The sequence below is a fragment of the Rhamphochromis longiceps genome, linkage group LG7 (assembly GCF_057381845.1).
Source record: "Rhamphochromis longiceps isolate RC_006_pf linkage group LG7, R_longiceps_female_GT1.1, whole genome shotgun sequence".
Taxonomy (NCBI): Eukaryota; Metazoa; Chordata; class Actinopteri; order Cichliformes; family Cichlidae; genus Rhamphochromis; species Rhamphochromis longiceps.
Window position 1 is genome coordinate 19,324,103 of NC_140563.1, and position 22,648 is coordinate 19,346,750.

The 22,648-nt window shown below is 40.0% G+C and overlaps 1 protein-coding gene across 1 annotated transcript in view; it reads left to right on the forward strand.

The window, feature by feature from the left end:
• The window catches only part of kcnq1.2 (potassium voltage-gated channel, KQT-like subfamily, member 1.2), a 184,289-nt gene extending 162,236 nt beyond the window's left edge, over nucleotides 1-22,053 (forward strand). Inside the window, exon 20 of the mRNA XM_085412726.1 lies at nucleotides 20,086-22,053. Coding sequence (XP_085268852.1) covers nucleotides 20,086-20,232 — 147 coding nt within the window. The 3' untranslated portion in view covers nucleotides 20,233-22,053. The remainder of the gene's footprint in view (nucleotides 1-20,085) is intronic.
• Nucleotides 22,054-22,648: the final 595 nt, after the last annotated feature.

The following is a 22,648-nucleotide window of genomic DNA, read 5'->3' on the forward strand; positions in this document are numbered from 1 at the left end:
TTCTCAGTAAGAGTCTAATCTGTCTTGTAATTGAACTTTCAGGTTGTAGTACTGATTGTGTAATATACATCCTCTGCTTAGATTTCACTGATTGCTCTTATGCAGGCACAGAACGCTGTAGGTAATTTACCACATCTACCTCTTTTCAAGTCACGTAACTTGTTAAAGTTCTATGAATAATTATTGAAATCGGAAGCGTTTGATAAGGAAACTCAGCTCTTCTTGCTTTAGGCTGATTGAACAATGACAGCGTGTCCAGAGATCAGTCATATGTGCAGCCACTAAAATATTTGTTCCCGGCCTGATTTAGGATCTTCTCTAAAACAATGACTTTGACCTTGAAAACTAACTAACAGCAGCGATAGCGCTAAAAGAAACGTGCCCTTTCAGAGTTGTCTCCAAGCTTTGGATAAGTGACACGCCGTGGGCTAAACAGCTTTGTTCTTATCACAAGTTTTCTGTCTCTCCTTTAGAGTGTTAAGTAAGAAGGACTAACTGAATAAGCATGCATTAAATATGATGCATAACCACAACAAGAGGCCATCTTAAAATGTGCAGCTCACTATCGCTCCATCAATCCTGTCTGCTAAATGTAGAATAAACTTGCTAACTCCACAACAAATCTCCGAGTTTGTGCAGGTCAAGAGGCCAGCGAGACAAACAACCCCTGTCTGTCTGTCTGTTTGGACAAGGATTTGTTGCGGAAAAAGCCTTCACTCCATCTGTCTCTGTCCTGAGGTGTTTATTTGTACTTAGGACTCCCATCGCACATCAACTGTTTACAGTGTTTATTTGAATTGTTTCATTTTATTTTCCAAAAGGGAAAAAAAAGCTGTTTTTAGCTTCCTCTTGTTTGGACAATGCTAGTTTGTTTCTTAGCCTATAAATATTTCGACGCTGGCAGCCGGATAGACATCCTTCCCATCACTGGAAGTCGACCAGTTAGCTAAAGGAACAAACTGGTTCTGTTATTATTTATCTATCTTTATTGCAGGGATCTTTCTGAAAATATCACATTCAGATATTTTAAGATAGTTTGAAGATAATAATTTTACATCCATTGATTTTTTTTCCACACGTACAGTTTAAGATACAAAGGATTGCATCAATACTCAGTTAATATTTGAATTGTTATATCAAATAAATGTTTGCACATATAAACAAATACCATGCCATCCCACTTTGAACAAACCTGACTGAAAATCATAAAAAGTTTAGGAATATTCTTTTACAATGTGACTGAAGAGGCTGAGGAAATAATATTTCATAAAAGCCTTTAAATTGTAGTAAGTGTACAAAGAAATTAAAAAATTAAGCTGTCAATGTTGTGAATGCATAAAGTAAACTAGTTGTGTAATAACGTGGTTTAAGTAAGTTTAAATGTGAGGAAAAGTAATACATTTTAAGATATCTTGTCCCAGAATGCCACTTCTACTTCCAAAGAAGCAAATCATCTCATTTATGAAGCTAATAATTGGCTCAGGCCATGTTAGTCCTTCAGTGCTGCACTGTATTAAACAGAGATGTGGTAGTTTTGCTACTCTGCAAGGACTGCTTGCACGCGGTTGGCTGTTTTGCTATCCAGGCTTTAACCCTGTAAAAAGTTGCTAATTTTTTTAAACTAGAGCGTTTATTGAACCTTGTGACAAATTTGTTTGTAATTCATTCATTCATTCATATATATATTTAATTTGTTTAATTTTTAACTTTTGTTTAAAACAAATGTGTTTTGTGCTTTATTTAAATTTTTTTGGGGGGGGGGGGGGAAATCACTCTGACGATGTAGAGGTCTAAATAATGTACTAAAAGTTGTGTTTTAAACGTGTTACACTTGGTGTTATGGCGTTAAGATATGTTACTGTCCTCATTGCAGACTTCCATGGATCAGAGGTCTCGTAGTTTAATTCCCTTAAATGTACATTACTATCTGCTAATCAGATTGACTCATACAGCACATCTCTTGCAAGTGTATTTTGTAATTCGTATTTTCATTAACTCAGAGTGTGTCTCAAAGTGTCTTCTTAGTTCATATCCACGTCCTGCTTCCAATCTTGTAGCATCCTTCCAGGTATTTAGTTGATGGTTCACTAGTGTTCCTGCAGGAGTAGTCCGGATGTTAAGGGTTGACAACAGAAAGGTTAATCAGCATCAAAGCTCAGACCCTCCGGCCTTGTTCAGAACCAGCAAAGCATGCTGCTCTCTGTTTTCACAATACGTCCTCACTGCCATTAGTGCTGTGTCAGCAGGCAAGGCCTTGTATATGTGTACGCAAGAGAGAGAAGAGTTTCAATTTTCAGGAATAGAGAACGCACACCGACACGCTTGCGTATTCGATGGTATGAATTCACCCAAACAGCACTTTCGTACAGTCTGATTAACTACGTCCTGACTCAGGTTGTGTTTTGAGGAAGGTGGACCCCATTGCTTACTCATGCTGGAAGTGACAAAACAGAAGTGTCCTGTTCACTGAAAGGCTAATATTCCTGTTGTCCCCCATATAAGGCTGTGTTCACTTGCTTCCTCTTATTGTGGCTTTTGATCCACTGGTCGCCTAGTAAATATTAAACATAGTCAGAGGAAGAAGGAGTGGTCTGAATGTGTGTGTGTTGTGGGATAGTTGTCAGATTTATTTATTTTTTGCTATGATGTTCATCTTCTAGTATTTTTATTGTTTATATGTTTGATCTTGGCTTTGAAAAGGCTGGTGAGCTATAGTTTAAAAGCAAGCAGTTGCATGGTGAGCCAGACAGCAAAGATGCATCAGTAGTGAGTCATCTTACTTGGGGGCAGCTTATGTGGTGCGATGTGTGACCTGTACAGGTCCCTGTGAAAGGGACTGACACTCAGCCACCGTTGTCCAGCTTGGGTGGTTCTTTCTCATTGCATGTGCATACCCAAGAGCAAATTTGCACCACATCACATTAACCAAGTCTTCATATTTTCCATACTAAGTTATGAACACTCAGCCGTGCATGTGGAAGTTTGATTTTCCTCGTACTCTTTTCCCACAAACTGCCCTTTTTTTTCTATTTATGGTCCCAGAATAGATTTAGTTTTGGGGGTGTGGGTGAGGGTTGTTTAAGTCAGAAATGAATGTTTCTCTTCTATTTCTCTCACCCTCTCTGACAGTGGACACTTTGTGTCGAGCTTGTGTGTTTGTTAAAAATAGAGTTTACTCAGCAGAGTACTTGAATAGATTGAGCTACCTGCAGACATTTCCTGACTAGAGCTGTATTTCCTACCCTCTGCTAGATCAACAGGCCATCTAAATAGGGACAGTGACCTGTCCGGTCCTGATTGTTTCCTTTTAGGAGGCTGGATCGTTGCTTGATGATGGCATAGGAGGAGTCGTGTTTGATGTTTACTACAAGCTAAAAATACTACCCAGCCGCATTTGTCTGAGGGGGTGGGGGTTCATGTGTGTGTCTGTTGCCCCAAGTCCAACAGCTGGAGACTTGAGAGAGCCTCCATGATTTCTGAGGGGGGACAACAGGTGGGAAAGTAGGCGTGGGTGTCTGTTGTACTGTGCATACTGTGTTTCTGAATGTGTGGAATGATTTAGGTGGGTCTGCGCGTGTGTGTGTATTATGGCAACTATGTGATTATGTGTGCAGAAATATGTGCTTACATGTGTTATTCACACAAACACACTATTAGTTGGATTACACATAAAAATGTCCATGTAATTTTGTTACATATGTACTGTGTAAAAGATCTAAAGGAATCTGCTCAAATGGAATTGGTTAATTCAGTTTCGGCCAAGCACATTTTCCTTAATGATTAATTATGTCAATAAATTGATCTGTGATTTCATATATTTCAGCTGCATTCTTCTCAGAATTATTCATTCATGTTTAAGGAGTGTGTCATGCAAAACCTGGATGTATAGGAAGGCTTGAATTGTCGTATTCATCGTCATATTTTCTTACATATTGAAACTATGGCAGTACTATGAATTAAAATGAACAATTTTATTGTTGATGCCAGTGTAAAACTGTGCAACTTTCTACACCTCTTGCTTTCACCCTGATGAAACCAGGCATTTGGCCTTCCCAAAGGACAGGGCTGTTGTGCCTTGGCAGCTATTCTACTCTGTCCCTCCGTAAAATTCAAGTGGTTACAGATTCCTTTGATTAAATACCTCCTTGCTTGTGTAGCAACAATCAGATAAGGGTTACCATGTAGGGAATGTACATGATGATAACAAGGTAAATCCACCATCTAGCAAGTGTCCCTGGATTATTGTGGGCATACCTGATGGTTACAATAAAGCAGGCAACTACATGCATATGGCAACCACCGACAGATAATTCATGTTTTAAAAATTTCCTTTAAAAATAAAGCCCAACATCTTAATCTTAAGTAAGTAGTTATCATTTAAGCTAGCATTGCTCACCCTCTTCATAATCCAATTTATTTTACTGTACACCAAATACAGTAACATTGTTAAGGCAGAGCTAGGAAGCAGGGGATCTTTGGCAAGCCGTGATGACCGGGCCAAATGTGTGGAATAGTTTCATCTGGTCTTATCAGTTTCATGTTTTGTTTTGTCTGCTGAGCCTGGCAGGCCCAGTGTTGGTCCTCAGTAAAGAATGTATGGGTCGTGAAGCAGAGCCGATGGAGTTATTATGAAATCTGGCTCTGAAATAACATCAACTATCCCTGTTCACTATATCTTGCTGGAAGGGCGTGGTTTCATTCACATTTTCGAATATTTCGCTTTTTGGTTACATTATTGTTAAATTTGCACAATCCTGAGAACTCTCTGAACCTCGTGACCTCACCGCAGTTTCCCCTCACACCATCGCCGATCACATGTCTCTGAGCACAGTCACTGTCTAACCAGGCATCTGTGGTCTGCATACTGATTCTCCTCAGCTTCCCCATGACATTTGCAGACATCATCAAAACATCACTTCCCAAACGCTCAAGCAAAAAAATTTAAAATATATATAAAAAAATTTAAAAATAAACCTCTACAGAGTGAGACTTGCCAAACAACACCACTTGGGCAAAATGCCACTGTAACAAAAACAACAGGCCGAGTGCAATGGAGAAAAAGCTATATTTGGAAACAGATATGCAGGCGGCAAGCCGTCTCTTTTTCTTGTTCTGTCTCTAGCTGACTGTTTCCTTTTGAATTTGTGTGTGTGTGTGTGTGTGTGTGTGTGTGTGTGTGTGTGTGTGTGTGTGTGTGTGTGTGTGTGTGTGTGTGTGTGTGTGTGTGTGTGTGTGTGTGTGTGTGTGTGTGATGGCGACTGTTGTAATATAGTATAAGAGTTTCAATTGCAAGTAATGGATTTAATGCTGGTTAAAAGGGAAGAGGTTTTCCAGGGTCAGCCTGGCTCCAGACCCTGTGGATCAGCTGGCACATTGTTGGGGCTCTGGCTCCAGCCATACGGCCACTGTCTAGGCGGGACAGACAGCTCGTTGAACATCAGGCATGGGGGATTCTCTATTTTAGATACACAAAGCCACTTGTTCTGCACGGTTTTAGTTTTTATTTGTTTTATGTAGTAGAGTGCAGTTTACTGCTATTAAATGTTAGTATATATAGGGTCTGGCATACATATTTAAGCAGGATTTTATGTTTTTATCTTCTGTATTAAGCACAATGAGTTTAGATGTAGTGAAATGTATTGTATAAATAAAAATGAACATTGTCATACAATTTACAACAAATTGATTATTATTGATTGGTTATATATTGGTTTAATTTCAAACATTGAAATATAAATAATATATTTACAACAGAATACATTTAAATCTGAAAATAAGTTGCCATGAATAAATCAATATACATATATTAAGAGATAAGTTTTGCACTTATTTAGTCCTACTCCCCTTAATACTATTTTGAAATTTCCAAATCAGTGTTACTCCATATAGTATATAATCTACACACACAATACACACATAAAACAATATATACCTCGTCAACCAGGATAACAAACTCTATTTTTTACATTGAGCTAGATACCCTGTGATTAACAATCTCCTAAAAGAGCCAATCAAGGGTGTTGAAATGTAAGTAGAGGGAAGAAAGAAGATTGTTACAATGTCCCCAAATGTTTTGATCAAGTGGATATGGCTCAGAATGGTACAGCTACTAACGTAGATATGTTTTACTTTCATATATAAGTAGCTGTGTAGGAGTCGACTTTTGGACTTCTGTATTGCTTGCCGAACACCATACACATAGGCTTGTCTACGAGCACTGCTTCTCAACCATGATCTCAAACATATCTTTATTTGTTGCTATAGAAAGTTTAAACATTCTTTAAAAATTATCGACAGAACAACAAGACGGGGAGATTCGAGCACATAGAGATCCACCTTTGATTCCTTTATAGTGGGACAATGAAGAAAGCTGGAGATGGAGGGTGCCCACTTGAGAGCCTCGACCTGTCAGCCATCTGTCAATCCCAACTATAGGGCGAATCTCCTTAACATCACTACTATTACTAGGAATTTTAGTTTCCAGGTATTTATTTAGAATAAAATTGAAATAAATAAATAAAATCGAGTGCCTCCACTAGCACTATAATAGTAAAGAGTAAAAGAATCATTAAGTTTATGCTGGTTATCTGAGGTTTCAGTGCTACTGTATTTACAGATGCTCTATGTTAGTATTTTAGCTCCTCAACAAACCTGCAGTGTGTGTTTTGTCGAGGAAAATTATTTTCTGTGCACAAGACAAAATGCCATCTATTTCAATAGTTGCCCTCAACCTAGACCAAAGTGCTGGCACGCCCCCTGCCATTTATAATATCAGGCTGACTGGCCTATTGATGATGAAAACAAAGCCACAGTGTGACTGACCTACAGCAGTGGCTGTAGTAACATGGCACCTCCCTGGTGACTGACGATGCCACGCTGGCTACCACCACAGCCTGGCACAGAAGGGGGAGCATGTGTGTGTGTGTGTGTGTGTGTGTGTGTGTGTGTGTGTGTGTCTGTTTGAGGGGCTTGAGGGTCTTTTGGTAGTTGTGGCAGCTGGTAGTGAGAAAGGCGCAGGGGGTAGGGTGGGTGGGTTTCCCTCATTTATAAAGACACTCCTGTGTGAACACTGTGTGAGTCCACACCCTGGATGTATGCAGTCGCATCCAGAAGCCGACCAGCAGATTACCTTTAAACACGCAAACGAAAAATCCTTGCTAGAACTCTCTGAGGTTCATATCCGTATGTGTGCATGCGTGTTCCTCCTCTTCAGTAGATCAGTGTGGGTGATTCAAAGATTTGTCACCTTGAGTCACTGCCTGACTGCTGGTGAAATTTAGAGCAGCGTCGTGTTATTTAGCAGAATTCTTTTTTTTTTTTTTTTGCTCCAAGGACACTATGAAATGCCATCAAACTTTCCTGATAGAATCATGTGATGGCTATTCATCATCCCACATTAGAGAACAGTAAGATGAAGAAATCTTAGTGTTTGCGTCATGGTACGTGGCGAAATAATTCCTCAAAAGGAAGAGGCCTCAGAAAACTGGAAATTTTGTTTCCAGACAAGCACGGAGTTATTTGTGTTATGATCAAACATGAAAAAAATTACACTTATATGTTAATTTTTTTGTTTGCTTAATGTAAACAAAACGTATTCAAACATGCTTGCAGCCATATTCTGTCTTTGTGGGGGTCACCACACTGGGGACCAGTTAGGAGCAGATCATATCCAGCTGTCTCTGAAGACAAATGGTCCATCAGGCAACTGCTCACTCCCCAAACCTGTCCTCTAAACTCCCCCCTAGCCTTCCCCCTCCCCTTCTTCAAGGGTATTTACTTGACTTTATGTAATAAAAATCACTGTGAGTGCCTTTATCAGTTTGGTCACAGGATTAGCATAGGTGTGCGTGGTGTTGGCTCCTGCAAGCAGATTGGAGCAGCTTTAAGTGTTTCTAGATGGACAATATTTTGCTTTATGGGTTTCACATGTAATGGACATTTGAGGGGGGTTGTTTTTGTTTGTTTGTTTAACATTTGTCCCAACTCCAGCCTTTGATAGGTATCATTTAACATTCCACAGATTTTCATAGAAAATTGAACTTTCATAAAAATGAGACACAAACATTAGTCAAAGTAAAACCATTACTTTGTTTTCTTTCCATGTTTAAAGCAAAATATTTAAAAGAACATAAGCGCTTTTTTTTTCTTCTGGCCCGTTCTACTCTATTTAAGCGCTCATTACTCATTAGTACCATTTTTTCAGTGTTTCAAATATCAACATATTCTCAGTCACACATTATGTGACCTATGAATCACATTTTTTTTTCAGCCAGTGGAGCAAAACCCAGACCTGTACTCCTTTGAGCTTCCAGGAGCAGTTTAATCTCTTCACAACTCATAATTCATCTCAATGAGTTTGTTTATGCTTCGCATATATTTTTTTCTGCGCGTAACATTCCCCTGACCCACACAACTCTCAATGGCGAAAACTCTAACGTGCCTCAAACGTGATATCAAAGCCTCTCCCACACTAGAGCGAGCGATTTGATTTATGAATTTTTTTAGCCTTTGTACAGCATGAGAAGCCCGTCTGTGTTCCCCACCAGACGTGCTTATATGGACACACTGGTGGATGTACGCTAACATGTGCATGTGCTCATGTGTGCATTACAAACATATCCAAACAGAATCATCAGTAAATCAAGTGAAACACCCGCTACGTTTCAGCGCACAAGCGTGAGCGCTGAACAACAGAGAGATCAAAAGGGAAAAAAAGAAGCGGAGGGGAGGAGGGGATGCAGGGGATTGTACGTCCTTGTGAAAGTAGCCCTCAGAAACAAAAGCAGCTTTGAGTGCGCACCCACTCAGAAGAGAGATTAGCCAGTACACACACCCCTCAACACACCACCACTATCACCAGCAGCACCACCCCTGCTGAAAAAAAAAAAGAAAAAAGCTTTGGCTGCAGTTTAGCGGCACGTGGCGCAACCCTTGATACTTACCATGTGCGTCAGGTGCTCTTGCTCGGTTTCCTGTTCTTTAAAAACATACCCACCATTTCCCTCTTTCTCTCCCTCCTTCCCTCAGCCAAAAGCAGTCCATTCACACTGCACCCATCCAGCCTTGCCCGTCATTTCTTCTTACTCTCTTTCTCTTTTTCTGTCCATCTCCTTTCTCCTGCTTTTACAAATACAAAGAACATATTGTATCTGCCAGCGTTAAAGTGAATCCATTCTCTTTGGCAGTGGCCCAGCCGGTGGTGAATCTGAGCTGGGCAAGCTCTGTTTTCCAGTTGGCACCAAGGCCACTGGTGGAGCAATTTGGTCGCTCATTGGGTTGGTGAATTTGAATCTAGCTGACACATTGGTTTGGGATTCATTCATGCAGTCTGTCATTTTTGCTCTCTCTTTCTCTCTCTCTGTCTCTCTTTTTTTTTCATTCATCTTGCAAATCGTGACCTCAGTTCATCTCTTATAAGGATTTTGAAATGTATGCTTTCTTGGACACCGTCTTTCTTTTCACAATGTGTTACAACATATAGGGATTTCTGGAGGATCACGAGCTCCTCGGGGTTGTACGCAGTTATTTACAATATTATTCAGTTCTCCAGGGCACGTCTATAAATGGGTCACATGAATTTAAACCCAACACTTTCACAGATTCATTGCATTAGTTGGTGGTTTTCTGTTGCCTTTTTCCATCTGATTGGAAACCAGCCTGTTGAGCCTTCAAAAAAACACAGAGGAAGACTATTTTAAGGTCATGGTACTATTCAGATTTAGTTGTGGAAAGTCTTGGAGAAGGTTATTGAATTTTACATCAGGGCCACATCAGCAAAATGCAAAACCCAGAAACACACGCTTTTGAATGTACTAAATAGAGCTTGTAATTACTGAAATATACTTACTATTGCCACTCCTCTTAACACTCCACATAATCCCGAAAACATTGCCAAAGCTGCACAGTTTTGCACAAAAGTCCATATAAACACGCACAGACACAAACATGCCAATAATGAGACGCTATCATATTTCGTAATCATAGTTCAGGCCCAGAACTACCCTCTCCTCAGACATGACAGAGCCCAGAAGATGAGTCAACACACTCATACAATAGCAAAAACAAACTGGTGAATATTTGAAGTTTGTCTGACTGTCTCTCTTTTCTTTACTCACTGAATTTGATTCCCCTTCCTTTAATAGCTGGCTAATACTTGTCTTTTTCTGTCAGTAGTTCTCTTTTACTGCATGTGTCTGTGTATTGTTGAGGGTAGAATGTGATGATAATTCTGTTGCTTAGTTTTTTAAGGTAGCTTCTGTCGATTTAGGGGAATTGTGGATTTTTTTAGATCAGCATTTTTTTCAAGGTGCTTTCAATAATGTTATAGTTAGTATCCTGATAAGATTTAATGTATTGTGTCTCGTACATGACATGTTTGTGTGTGTTCTTTCCTGGAGACAAAAAGCAGCTTATGTCCTTTTTTCATTCTGTATGAATTTATAATCTCGTTTTTTCTTGGCCTTTTCAGTTTCTCTTTCTCACCTCTGACTTTTATTCTCCATTCATTCATGCCCTGTCACATTGATGATAAAGATGACCTATGTGTAATGCTAGCTTATTATTGGCCCAACAGAAAAGCCAGTGTATGCCCCCTCTGCTGCTTTTCTGCATTGTCCTTTGTGTAAAGACAGAAATGCTGGAGCCTGTGTGTGTTCATATGTGTGTGTTTGTGGTGTAGGTGAAAGACAATGCACACGCAGTTTGGGTGAGCTGCTCAGGGTATCAATAGAGACTCTGAGAAATTCACCTAAACTGACCCATTGTTAATGTTTGCAAATATACAGTACACATTACAGTACACTACAGTATACATTACATTTTATGAAAACAAAGTTATAAAAATATTGCCAAATGCTGTCCTCAGTGTTAAACTTGTATGAAAAATATTCCAAAGTTGACATTTTAATATGGTTAATGTGGCATTTTTTTCTGATTAACAAAACTAAGTGACAACAGCAAACAGTAAAGGTTAACTTTAACTCATAGGCAGTGTAAAAGATGGATATAACCACTGTAGTATGTCACACGGGGGTTTTGCTCTCTGTATTTTTAAGCTCAAATGCTAGTATTTTGGCTTCTGTCCTGTTGTTGTTTTTTTGGGGGGGGAGACTGAAATTAACTTATATGGATTAAACAGTCTAGCTAACTTTAGCAAGCTACATAGAAACTGTGCAGGTGTTATTGTGCAGACAAACATATCAGCTAATTATTGCTCCTTTTCAACTCACCTGTTTTGTTAAACTGGATTTGATGGTTCAAATTTTCACAATGCACGATCTACTCTAAATCACATGTTGCCCAAGGTAATCAGTACAAGAACAAAGTATCTGTTACGATGATAAATCAGACAGGTTTTTCTGTTTGCTGATGCTAGCTCTGTTTCTACACCATGTGGGACTGATCTCAGAGCCAGTTACAACCATTGTTAATAGGAGATAAGTCCATAAAATAGAGACACACTACAGTTTCTAATGGGATCCAAGACAAGCGTACTTCCTGTACTTAATCGTGACCACAAGACAGCAGTATTTTAAAGAATAGATAAAAAACCAGGCAAGAAGCTTTATGACAGAACACTGTTTGACATGAAAGGAGAGAGATCACTTTCACTTAGGTATGTTTTAATTGACATCAATTTTTAGATTTTACTAGGCAAGTACTGCTTGCCTTGCTTATCCTCACTTAAATACGACTGCTAAAATTTTACTAAAACTTTTACTTGTATCAGGTTGTAAATATGCTTTTTAATACTATAAAGTTGGATCATTTAACATGGGGATTGACTTCTCTTTGGAGGCATTCTCAACAGGCAGCTAGAGGAACTGTAGTTTATGACACTTTTTCAGCTTCGGGGGTTGTCCCTTGCACTTTTTTAATGTCATTTTTCTTCTATAGCAAAAAATGCCACAAGTGTAATCCTGACATATCATCTTTAAAACATTTACATTTGTAACTCGTGTGCTTTTGGATTGATTTCAAGCCATGGTTGGAAACTGGACAACAGAGTGATCAGTGTCATTCTCCTTTTTGCTTTGCTTTAGCTGTGACTTGTTTGGTAGTGTACAGTTATAACAGCGGGGGTTTTTTTTTTGCTGAAGACAAGGTTCACTGTGGCTGAAAGCTGGTAGTGAGTGCAGTAAACAAAAACAATTAGCTGAAATGTGATAAATGTGAAACTAAGAGAGATAGCAGAGTCTCTCTTAGTTTTGTCTCTGCTGATGTGTGTTTATACAAAACATCTTTCACATTTTCTACAATGTATATGGACTAGAACAACTTTGATTGATACAGTTAGTTTTAAATAATATCTTTAATCAAAAATATGGTAAGTGTTTATTGCAGGGATAGACTGTATAAAAGTCATTTTGGAATGTATTTAACTGAGGATGCATTTGTGTTACACATTAAGAAAAGTACTGGCTCCCGGTGCAGTTATTGGCCTGATGTCAATGCTGGACCATTGGTGAGTTTTACACACCGTGCACCTCAGATCTCCACTGCCCCACTTTGAAACTTTATGCAGTCTGAGTAGCTTTGGCTCCTGATAAGTTCCACTTTGCAATAATGCCACTTTCAGTTGAGTGTGGAATATATAGAACGGAATACATTTCATGAACTGATGTTTCAGCTGTGAAATCCTATTACAATACAACACAAAAAATCTTTTTTTTTTTACAAAAATGTGTGAAGGCAGGCTGCATGGTTAGGCGCTTTAGGGCGATCATGGCTCAAGAGTTGGCAGATCGTCTTGTAATCGGAAGGTTGCCGCTTCGAGCCCCGGCTCCGACAGTTTCGGTCGTTGTGTCCTTGGGCATGACACTTCTGGTGTTGGCCAGAGGGGCCGATGGCGCAATATGGCAGCCTCGCTTCTGTCACTTTGCCCCAGGGCAGCTGTGGCTACAACTGTAGCTTGCCTCCACGAATGTGAGAGTGAATGAATAGTGGAATTGTAAAGTGCTTTGAGGGTCTCGAAAAGCGATATATAAATGCAATCCATAATTATTATTTTTTACACCTATGGCAATGGTCTTGAAACACTTGAATTAAAAATTTAAGAGGTGTGGTCCAGTACTTGCCCATATAAACTGTTTATGTTAGGCTTAGGTTCTAAGATTAGGCTCAAAACTTTGCTTTTTGTCATATGATTTGTCAATCATATAGTTAGGGCTGGATCAGGTGACCATAAACCATCTATTTGTTATGCTTCAATAGGCCTAGGCTCCTGGGGGACTTCCAATGGTACCCTGAGCATTTCTTCTTCACCCACCTGTTTCCATTCTGTGTGTTTATACGTCATTGCTGTATTTAATTATTTGTAATCATCAAATTAGAGCCTTTTGTCCTGTCTCTTGTTGCCTTCTTTCCCCTTACCCCATGCAGTTGTGGCTGACAAGCCTATTCTGCTGGAGGTTTCTTCGTGTTAAAAGGGAGTTTTTCCTTCCCACTGTTCCCAAGTGCTTCCTTATAGGAGATCATCTGATTATTGGGGTTTCTTTCCAATTTTGTAGACTCTTTAACGTATATTATAAAGCACCATGAGGTGCCTTTTGTAATGAATTGGTGCTATATAAATACAGTTGAATTGGGTGTTAACGCTCTTTGTTCCACAAGACTGTCAATACAATCTCTTGTAATATGAAAGTGTTTTTGTCGTAACAGTAGTCTTCACAATATTGTTATTATACAAGAGGGTACCTTTTAATTAGGAAAAAAAATCAAACATATCCCCTTTTCCTGCCTCATTGAGCTATCATCAGCTGACTTCAGTTTCTGTAGTGGGAAGAGGAAATAATCAGTCATCAAGTTTTTGAGAAATGGAGTTATGAGCAACACTTTTATTTTTAGTCAAGCTCAAACTGCATCTAGAAAAGACTAGAAAAGTCTAGAAAAGACTATCTACTACTGCTGTATGCCAACCCCCAACGAAGCAGCCAAAGCCTGATTTTCAGCGCTTCATGTAGCCTAAGGTTTATATTGTAAACTAATAATAATGTGACAATGAATCTCAGGCTGTGAGAGCAAAGCAAAAGTAGTATAGAGAGCAGTGTAAAGACTTAATTTCTTCAGGGAGTAAATAAGTGACATAATGTATAACTTTTTGAGAAAGTAACAAGTGATTTGTAATACAATACCTTTCTGTAATGACCCCTCACGGTGATTGTTAATGTGCAATCTCAGAAAAAAATTAAACAGCTACTTAAAATCTAGCTTTGTAATTCACACGGATTTAATGGGAATTAGAAATGAATTGTGCTGTGCAGGTTAAGTCAAGGGGTTTTTTGAGGTCAGTGTGGTGGGAAAACACTACATATTCATTACAGCATGCGAGGATGGTGACCAGCACAATTGTTTCCCTCTTGTCATATCTGTTTTTCTGTCTCAGCTCTGGTGCTATTGTCTCATGCAACCAACAGCGTTTCAATGACAGGAATCTTGTTTTGTTGAATAGCGCTGCCTGGACTGACACAGATGCCAAGACATTCCTGGAGCTGGTAGTCTTTCCTTCTTGGCTACTCTACTTTACTCTCCTTCTGTTTTCTCTATTTTCACTCCTATTCCCTCCTCATCTTTCCCTAGTCCTCCTCAAGGTGACTGTCAACGTGAGAGAAACAGAAGAAGAGAACGCAAGTGGAATGGACAGGTTTATATTAAAGTTTTGTTCCCTTCTTTCTTTCTTTCTTTCTTTCTTTCTTTCTTTCTTTCTTTCTTTCTTTCTTTCTTTCTTTCTTTCTTTCTTTCTTTCTTTCTTTCTTTCTTTCTTACTTGTGTGTTAGGGTGTTGAATGCTCAAAGAAAAGCTGTGTACTCGGCAGTCCAGTCAGGATTGCACAATACAATGTATATCCCAGTGTTGTTTTCCCCAGCTGAATAAGCCACGCCACTTCACAACACCTAATTACCATTCATTACATGTCAAGGTTAGCATACACTCCCTCGTTCGTACGTATCTCATGTCCTTCTTACATTTCCTACCTCCATTTGTCAGTAATCCTGCGATGGTAGAAGTTGGCAAGACTCAAAGAATGCAGCAATAGCAAGCCTGAGCTTTTCTCCAGGCTTTATAAAGTCCCCAACAGATGGCAGTGTGAATCATCCTATCGGCAAAGACCAGCTTGTGATGAGTGAATCATGTATTACTAGACTTCTTCCTATGAAATTGTAAAGCAGACACAAATCTTGTGAAATTATTAATTATACCTTGTAGCATTTTTAAACAAGGTTACAAAATTCTGCTTGAGACAAGCTGCATCTCCAGAAATAAATGAAAATGTAAAAAAATAATGAACATTCAATCAGCGTTAGGCCACATACTATTTGTGGTGAGAAGGCTTTATGAAGCTGACACATGTTAAACCAACATGTGATGTTATCTGTTCTCATTTCCATCCTGGGTGGTTTTTACTGCTCTTTGTGCTGTGGCTCCACTTTACAAGTTGATTGTCTTGTGTGTTATTTTATCTGATCATGAACTTGGTTTGGACCAGACTTTGAATATGGCCACAGGGAGCGAATCATCCTCTATCCTAAGCGGCAGAATGTTTCTACTCCAGCTGCAGTTAAGTCCATAAGTATTTAGACAAACACGCATCTTGTTTTTCTATATTTTTGCCCTCTCTACACTTCTACAGTGGATTTAGCTCAAAGGATCAAGATGCGACCGAAGTGTCGAAATAGAAGTCGCAGGATCAATTGTTGAGTGCGCAGTGCAGTAAAGGCATGGCAGAGGATCTCAAATGAGGAAACGCAGCATTTGGTGATGTCCATGTGTTCTAGACTTCAGGCAGTCAGTGACGGCAAAGAATTTGCATCCAAGTATTAAAAAAATATATAAATGTAAAATTATGTTTGTTCTATTACTACATACTACATACATTTTCCTGGACAGTCTGTTAGACTGGTGACATGACGACTTTTACGACAGTGTTAGCATCTCAACAAGGGCGTGGCTTCTTGTTGGCTCCATTTTTTTTGTTTGTTGTTTACTAGGTGACAAGAGTGGAATTTATGCACATTGTATGTGGCTGTACTTGTTATTGTGTACAAGACAACAGACAGTCCCAGGGGAGGGCAGGAAGGTGGTTCAGGAAGGGTGTTCCTGTGTGAACGGCAGCTCTATGCTCTCCTCACCACTGTGGTTCATGTCTCGACTGATTGTTCTTATGATTGGAAGTACATGAAGTACTGGTGAAAAATAGAACAAAGTGTACCTGCTTTGTTTGCTAACTTTATATAACATCCCTTTGTGTTCCCACAGTCATTGATTTTGACATTTTCTGTAAGTTAGATGATAGTCGACAACATTTACCAATTGCAGCCTTTACACTTTTTTCCTCTCTCGCTCACTCTCTGAACTGGCTCAGTCAGTCAAAGGGACCTCAGTGGAATTCAGGGAAAGCCCTGCTGCTGTAGTGTCAGGTTTGTGACTTATCCCATGTGTTGTCTGTGGTCAGAGGGCGAGGCAGGGACAGCTGGAGCATCACCTGTCACTGGATCGCATTTGTTTTTATGACACAGCAGTGGTTCGATCATGGCCCTAGTACAAATCACTTTGGACACCTATATAAATAATGGCACATTACAAAGTGTGCCACATTTAATTAGTATTTCTTCTGTATGTGCACTGTGACATAAACGAGCAGTGAAGCAGAAGGAACTTTCTCAAACTTTATAACCACATGGATTATTGTAAAGGCTAATGTCCGTATGATAATATGTAGATTCATATGTAAAAAGGAAATTTGTGTATTGAATAACTTTGTAAAAAGGCTTGTTATCATCTCTCATGGGGTCACGTAAATGGTTTTAACTATTATGTTTTTTTATTACACCTCAGCATAGATTCCAAAAGAAAAAACACCTCTGACATACGCTAGTGATATATTCAAACACATGCGCTTTGTCCCCCTCTCACCGGCACCGGCCCCCTTTCGACCCCATAAAGCGCACACATACATAAAGTCAGTTGCAATAAATAGGTCCGCCGTGTTTTGGAACACGCCTGTCTAATTATGTTTTTCTTGTCTCTCTGTGGGTCTCCTGGGCATTTCCTTTCAGATTCACAACAGGAGGAATTCCTGATCCATTTTAAGCTCCAACGAGAATGTTGATAAGTCTGTAGATTACCAGCAAACATGTTTATGATACCCTATTATTCTCTAAGCTTCATCCAGGCCCAGCGCGTGCTTCATCTACTTAGCACAGCTATTTAGGTCATGGGACAATCTCAGAAAAGTCCAGTGGGTGGTGAAATATAAGCAAACCTTAGCAGAAAAGGTCAAAATGAAGTTATTGTTGCACAGTCATACTGCAGAATATTGGCAACACAATTCAGAGCAATTCAAACTTTATGAGTAAGTGAAGGTAGCGCATTGAGGCACGACTGGGACGTTACTATCTGTGTAATCTTTAACTTGAAATGCGTATCATAAATTTAAGGGTAAAGCCATCCTGTTTTGATGTCTTCTCTCTTCTGATTTGACAGTGTACAGTTATCTGTGAATTATGGCCATTGCCGTGCTGTGATGTGATTTCACTCTTCCCTGTGACCTACTCTGATATCTGAGATTTACGCTTCCTATTATGGCTCATATTTCAACAACAATAATAGCCGCTAAATGTCCTACTCTACCATAAAAATGTCTCGGCCATCAGACACACACAGTAAAAGATGGGGAGGGGGAACAAAGGCACATACCCTTTATCCTAGAAAATGCCACTGATGTTATGATGTTAACTGCACAACTGTGCCTTGCCAGTAACACAACAGCGCTGTGCAGAGACCACAGTCTGAATCTGTGTGCTCTGCCTGATGCTTGAGATGCTCTTTGATGTGAGTTGCTGTTTAGGCTTTGATTTATGAAGCACAGTCATTTTCTACAGTATATTTGAAGACATCTGAGCCATCAGAGGATTTTGGTTTGTGTGTGTATGTCTGTAATTGCTAGATAAGTTTAAAGGTAAAACCAAGGTTAAGGCTAAGAATATGTGAAGATATAATCTATCACATTTACTCACACAGTGACCAGGGCCTTTGTATGCTTTTAGCTGCAGAAGATATCAGGCCTTTATTTGAAGCAATATGCTTATATTTATAGGCTGGCCTTTTTTTTCTAATTCAGGCGACTAATAATAAGATATGTTAAAGCATATAATTTTAAGTCTTGATCTCCTTGTCAAAGTTACTTCTTAGTGCTGTTGATGCTGTGGAGAACGGTGAATCTTTATCAGAAAGAATCTGGACAAGGTGTTATTTTAGCAACAAGCAGATTGGGACAGAATGCTGTTACATGTGCCAGCACAACTGTCATCAACACAGAAGCCCGCTGCACTCATAGTGTCACAGTTGGCCTAGTCTAACACAAAGTTAAATAAAACACAATGTGAGGAACTGAAGTAGAGCATGTTAGGCTTTACACTTTATGCAACTGACTTAAATTCAAAGCTCAGGCTTTATTTCTTAACAGGGCTTTTTATAATTGCAGCATTTGCAGGCTTTAGGGGGCGGGCATTGCCAACCACTCCAACCGTCATTATCAGACACCCAGCTTTTAATAGACTGTTAGTTTTTATTTAACTTCTGTACTTTTTCCCCTAAGTGTGGCATGCTAATGTCATTAGCAAGCTCCATATGCTCATTATTTCAGTTTAACTTAGTGACTGGGTGTTTCTCATATTTAGTAGAGTATTTAGACACATTGGGAAGCTAACAGAGAGTCTGGAAGCAAAAATTACATTTTAATTCATGCTCATTGGTACTGCACTGCTTAGTGTTATTTTTGACATGCAGAATGAACAGAAAAACATGATCTGTCAGAAACCAAGGTTAGTATTACTATTAGTAGTAGTAGTACTTTTAGAAGTAAGTGGTGGAAAACAGTGGTGAAACTATTTTTGAACCTCCAGCTCCTGCAAATAATTAAAAAGTATAAATAGAAGTTTTTCGTTTTTTGTATGTCCATGGATGGGTTTAAATCCATATTGTTGAATGGGTGGATGACTTTTTGTGTAAAGCACTTTGGGGTCCTTAGGGACTAGTAAAAGCGCTATACAAATACAGGCCATTTACCATTTGTTACAGAAAGAAAATTGCTTATTAATTTACAAATGGCCTGTATTTGTATAGCGCTTTTACTAGCCCCCCCTAGGCACCCCAAAGCGCTTTATCATCCACCCATTCACACACTGGTGGAGGCAAGCTACAGTTGTAGCCACAGCTGGCCTGGGGCAGACTGACAGAAGCGAGGCTGCCATATCGCGCCATCGGCCCTCCTGGCCAACACCAGTAGGCGGTAGGTGAAGTGTCTTGCCCAAGGACACAACGACCGAGACTGTCCAAGCCGGGGCTCGAACCGGCAGCCTTCCGATTACAAGGCGAACTCCCAACTCTTGAGCTACGATCACCCCAACTAGATGTAAGCCAGACAAGCCTATTTTTCATTCTTAATACCCAGTAATTCACAGCCTCTCAGATTCATTTATGTTCTTTTTGTGTATATGAAGGTATGTTTACGAGGTCTTGTAAGTAGGTGCTGTACATACATACGTCTGGATGTGCAGTGCTCACTGCATTTGCATGTCACCAGGCAGTCTGCGGTCTGTTTACTTGTGCAACTCAGGTGGAGACATTTATGTATTCACACCATGGCTAGACTGGCTACGCCCTGTTAGGTCTGGTAGTATCTTAGCATCTGTTGGGTGATACACCTGTGTTTACAGTTGGGAAAGCATGTAAATAACAGTGGCCTTAATGTGTGTGTGTGTGTGTGTGTGTGTGTGTGTGTGTGTGTGTGTGTGTGTGTGTGTGTGTGTGTGTGTGTGTGTCTGCCCACTTAAGGATCATATAGCTCAACAGCTTTTGTAATGAGTGCCTTTAGCAGGTAGATGGCGACTGGCAGACTAACGTGTCATTATGCAGTCTGTCATTGGGATGACGACTATATTAAAGAGGCAGATGGATATGAAACAAAAGAGCAAACCAAAGCTGGAATTGTTACATAGTGCAGGTCTACACTGTACTTATGTTGCGAGTGTTCATCTCAGAGGTATTCAGCTAACCTAACCTGTTTGGCTTTTTTGCTGCTTTCAGATCCATCAGATGGACGAGAAAATGGACTCGGTTCTACGGATCCTGTTGGAGCAGTTCCCACCCAAAGTAGAGCTGACGTCCAAGCCCTCTATCCGCAGGGTGACCATCCAGAAACGGATGGGTGGCAGCACCGACGAGGGCCCCTGATGTCACAGAGCGGCTCACGTTGGCTACGATGATGTCATCACCAAAGGACAATTAAAGAAGCAGGAGTTCACATAAACAGCCTAACCCCTTATGTGGGGACTTAATAAGGGGGTTCAGTCTTCCGAAATCACCCGTCCCCCCACCCTACCTCTATTCCTTTCACAGTTCCAAATTTTCAAATTAACTTTTGACCCTTGAGAAGAGAACAACTTCTAATTGTCCGCTTAACTGTGATTTTGGACACAAGGGCAAAACAATCACTCGAGTGGGATTGATGTGTGGAAAGCAGACTGACTGGCTGACCTCTTCCTTAGGGTGTATGAGTGTTTTGTTTTGTTTTTTAAGTTTTCTCAATGTAGCTTTGTCTTCTATACTAGTCAGTCTACCCCTGCAGCACAGTCATTCAAGCAGCGACATGCTGCATGAATTTATTTCACTACATTAGCCCTCATAATCGCACTACTCTGTGATGTTAATTTATGTGTGGCCTGTCAGTGAGCTGCATTCCTCTACTGCAAATATTATTCCAAAGCTAACTAACGCCGTAATGAAGTCGTAATGCAATCAAAGCCCTGAAGTTCCCAAAGACATAGGAAAAAGAAACCCAACTCAAAGTCCAGCCATGGTAGAGGAATTCCACAAATCCTTCTGATTACCTTGGCACCACCAATGCCGAGCACACAGTGGAGTTATATCCATAGATACATATCCATCTCGCCTAGCTGTACTCAAACTGTGGCAGGTGTTTGTTGGTAGTGATCGAATAACACGAGGAGGGTAGATGGTTTATCTGTTGACTTTTTCCTACGTTGGGACCGGAGGGGCTGGAGTGGAAGAAATTAAGCTAACCAAATGTGTATGGTCCAGGCTGGGTGGCTAACACGGTGCTGATTTGCAGCTGTGTTAGTGATAATAAAACAGTCAAACCTCTGAGACAAGATCGGACACTGTACAGTCAAGAGTTGAGGCATGATCTGTGTGCTTGCTCGGGGTTTTCCTGTAGGTATCAAGCTCACGCATTTTAACCTTACACCACTGCTAGGATTCTGCAGGACAGCTTCTGTTACCCTCGTCACGGCGTTCCCACTGCTGTATTGCATTTGAGATAAATTTGCCCCATTAAAGCTCTGATTATTTTTTCTCTCCTGAGCTAATTAAGTGTCGAATTCGCGGTAAGGAGAGATTTCTGTCCATAACCAGGTAGTAAAAAAAACACAGTGTAGAATTTAAACAGAACGCTTTGAGGAGCTGGAGCGCTAATTCTGTGTGAAAGCCTTTTGGGAAAAGTCGGCTACCACCGAGGGCGATCGTCTGAAAGATAAAGACAATGCTCTCATTTTGTTTCTACACTCACATTATCTATCTGACAGAGGCCACTGAGGCATGGAAGAAGTAGAAAATAGAAAATAACTCAACTATGGAGCTGTAGTATGAAAGGCCTCCCATAATTATAGCATGCACATTCCTAAAAAGACGAATGCACACACAAAAAGAAGGGCGAACAAGGGAAGCAGAAAGCTCTTTCTCTGCACAAATGTGTGTTTTCTTCTTCTTCTTCTTCTTTTGCAGTGGTTAAAAATGTACCATTATTTATTATCTATTACCTAAAGTGGGTGTAATTCTTCTCCTGTACAGTTTTATAGAAGTTGTAAATAGAAACATTGCCTTATTGTTCTGTATTTATTATAATGTGTAAAAAGAAAAAAGATCAGCCTGGAATATGTCTGCTTGTCTGATTGGTTTAACACATGGTGAGGTTCCTGTTGTCCAGATGGATGGACATGATTGTAAATGATACTCTCACACACCCTGTGCACTGTAGCTCTGCTGTAAATAATAAAACTCCATTTCATTAAAGCTCTGCCCTCCTGTCTTAGTTTGGGAGAATTTGATTATCTCATCTATGCCATAATATAGTTTATAGTTATATAAGCTTATAGCTTATAGTTTTTGTTGTTGTTGTTTTAAGCTAGTTCTTTAAACATCAAGCCGAGAATGGGTCGAGGTAAGTCACGAGCTGACGTTTCCATCCAAATAAAATGTCTCCAAAGCCTCATTTCACTAAATTCCTTTTTAAGCTGCAATCACCACTAAGGAGGAAGAGAAGGGGGAGAAAAAAAACATGACACTTTCACTGTACCTACTTTGAACTTCAATATTCCATAACCCATTGAGCCAGGCATGCAGAGGAAGAGGGAATGCATCTCGTATTACCACTCAATTATATTTTCCTTCAAAGGCCAAAAAATACTGGGGATGTCCCAAGATCAGCACACTTAGATGTGAGATTTAGAGAGCGAGAGAGAGGCTAGAAGAAGGAGGCAGGGTCATCCTGGGGGAAGGGTGGGGAATAGGCAGAGTAAAGTGGAAGAAGGAGGAGATTCAGGAGAACAGCGGGGGCATAAGTGACCTTATG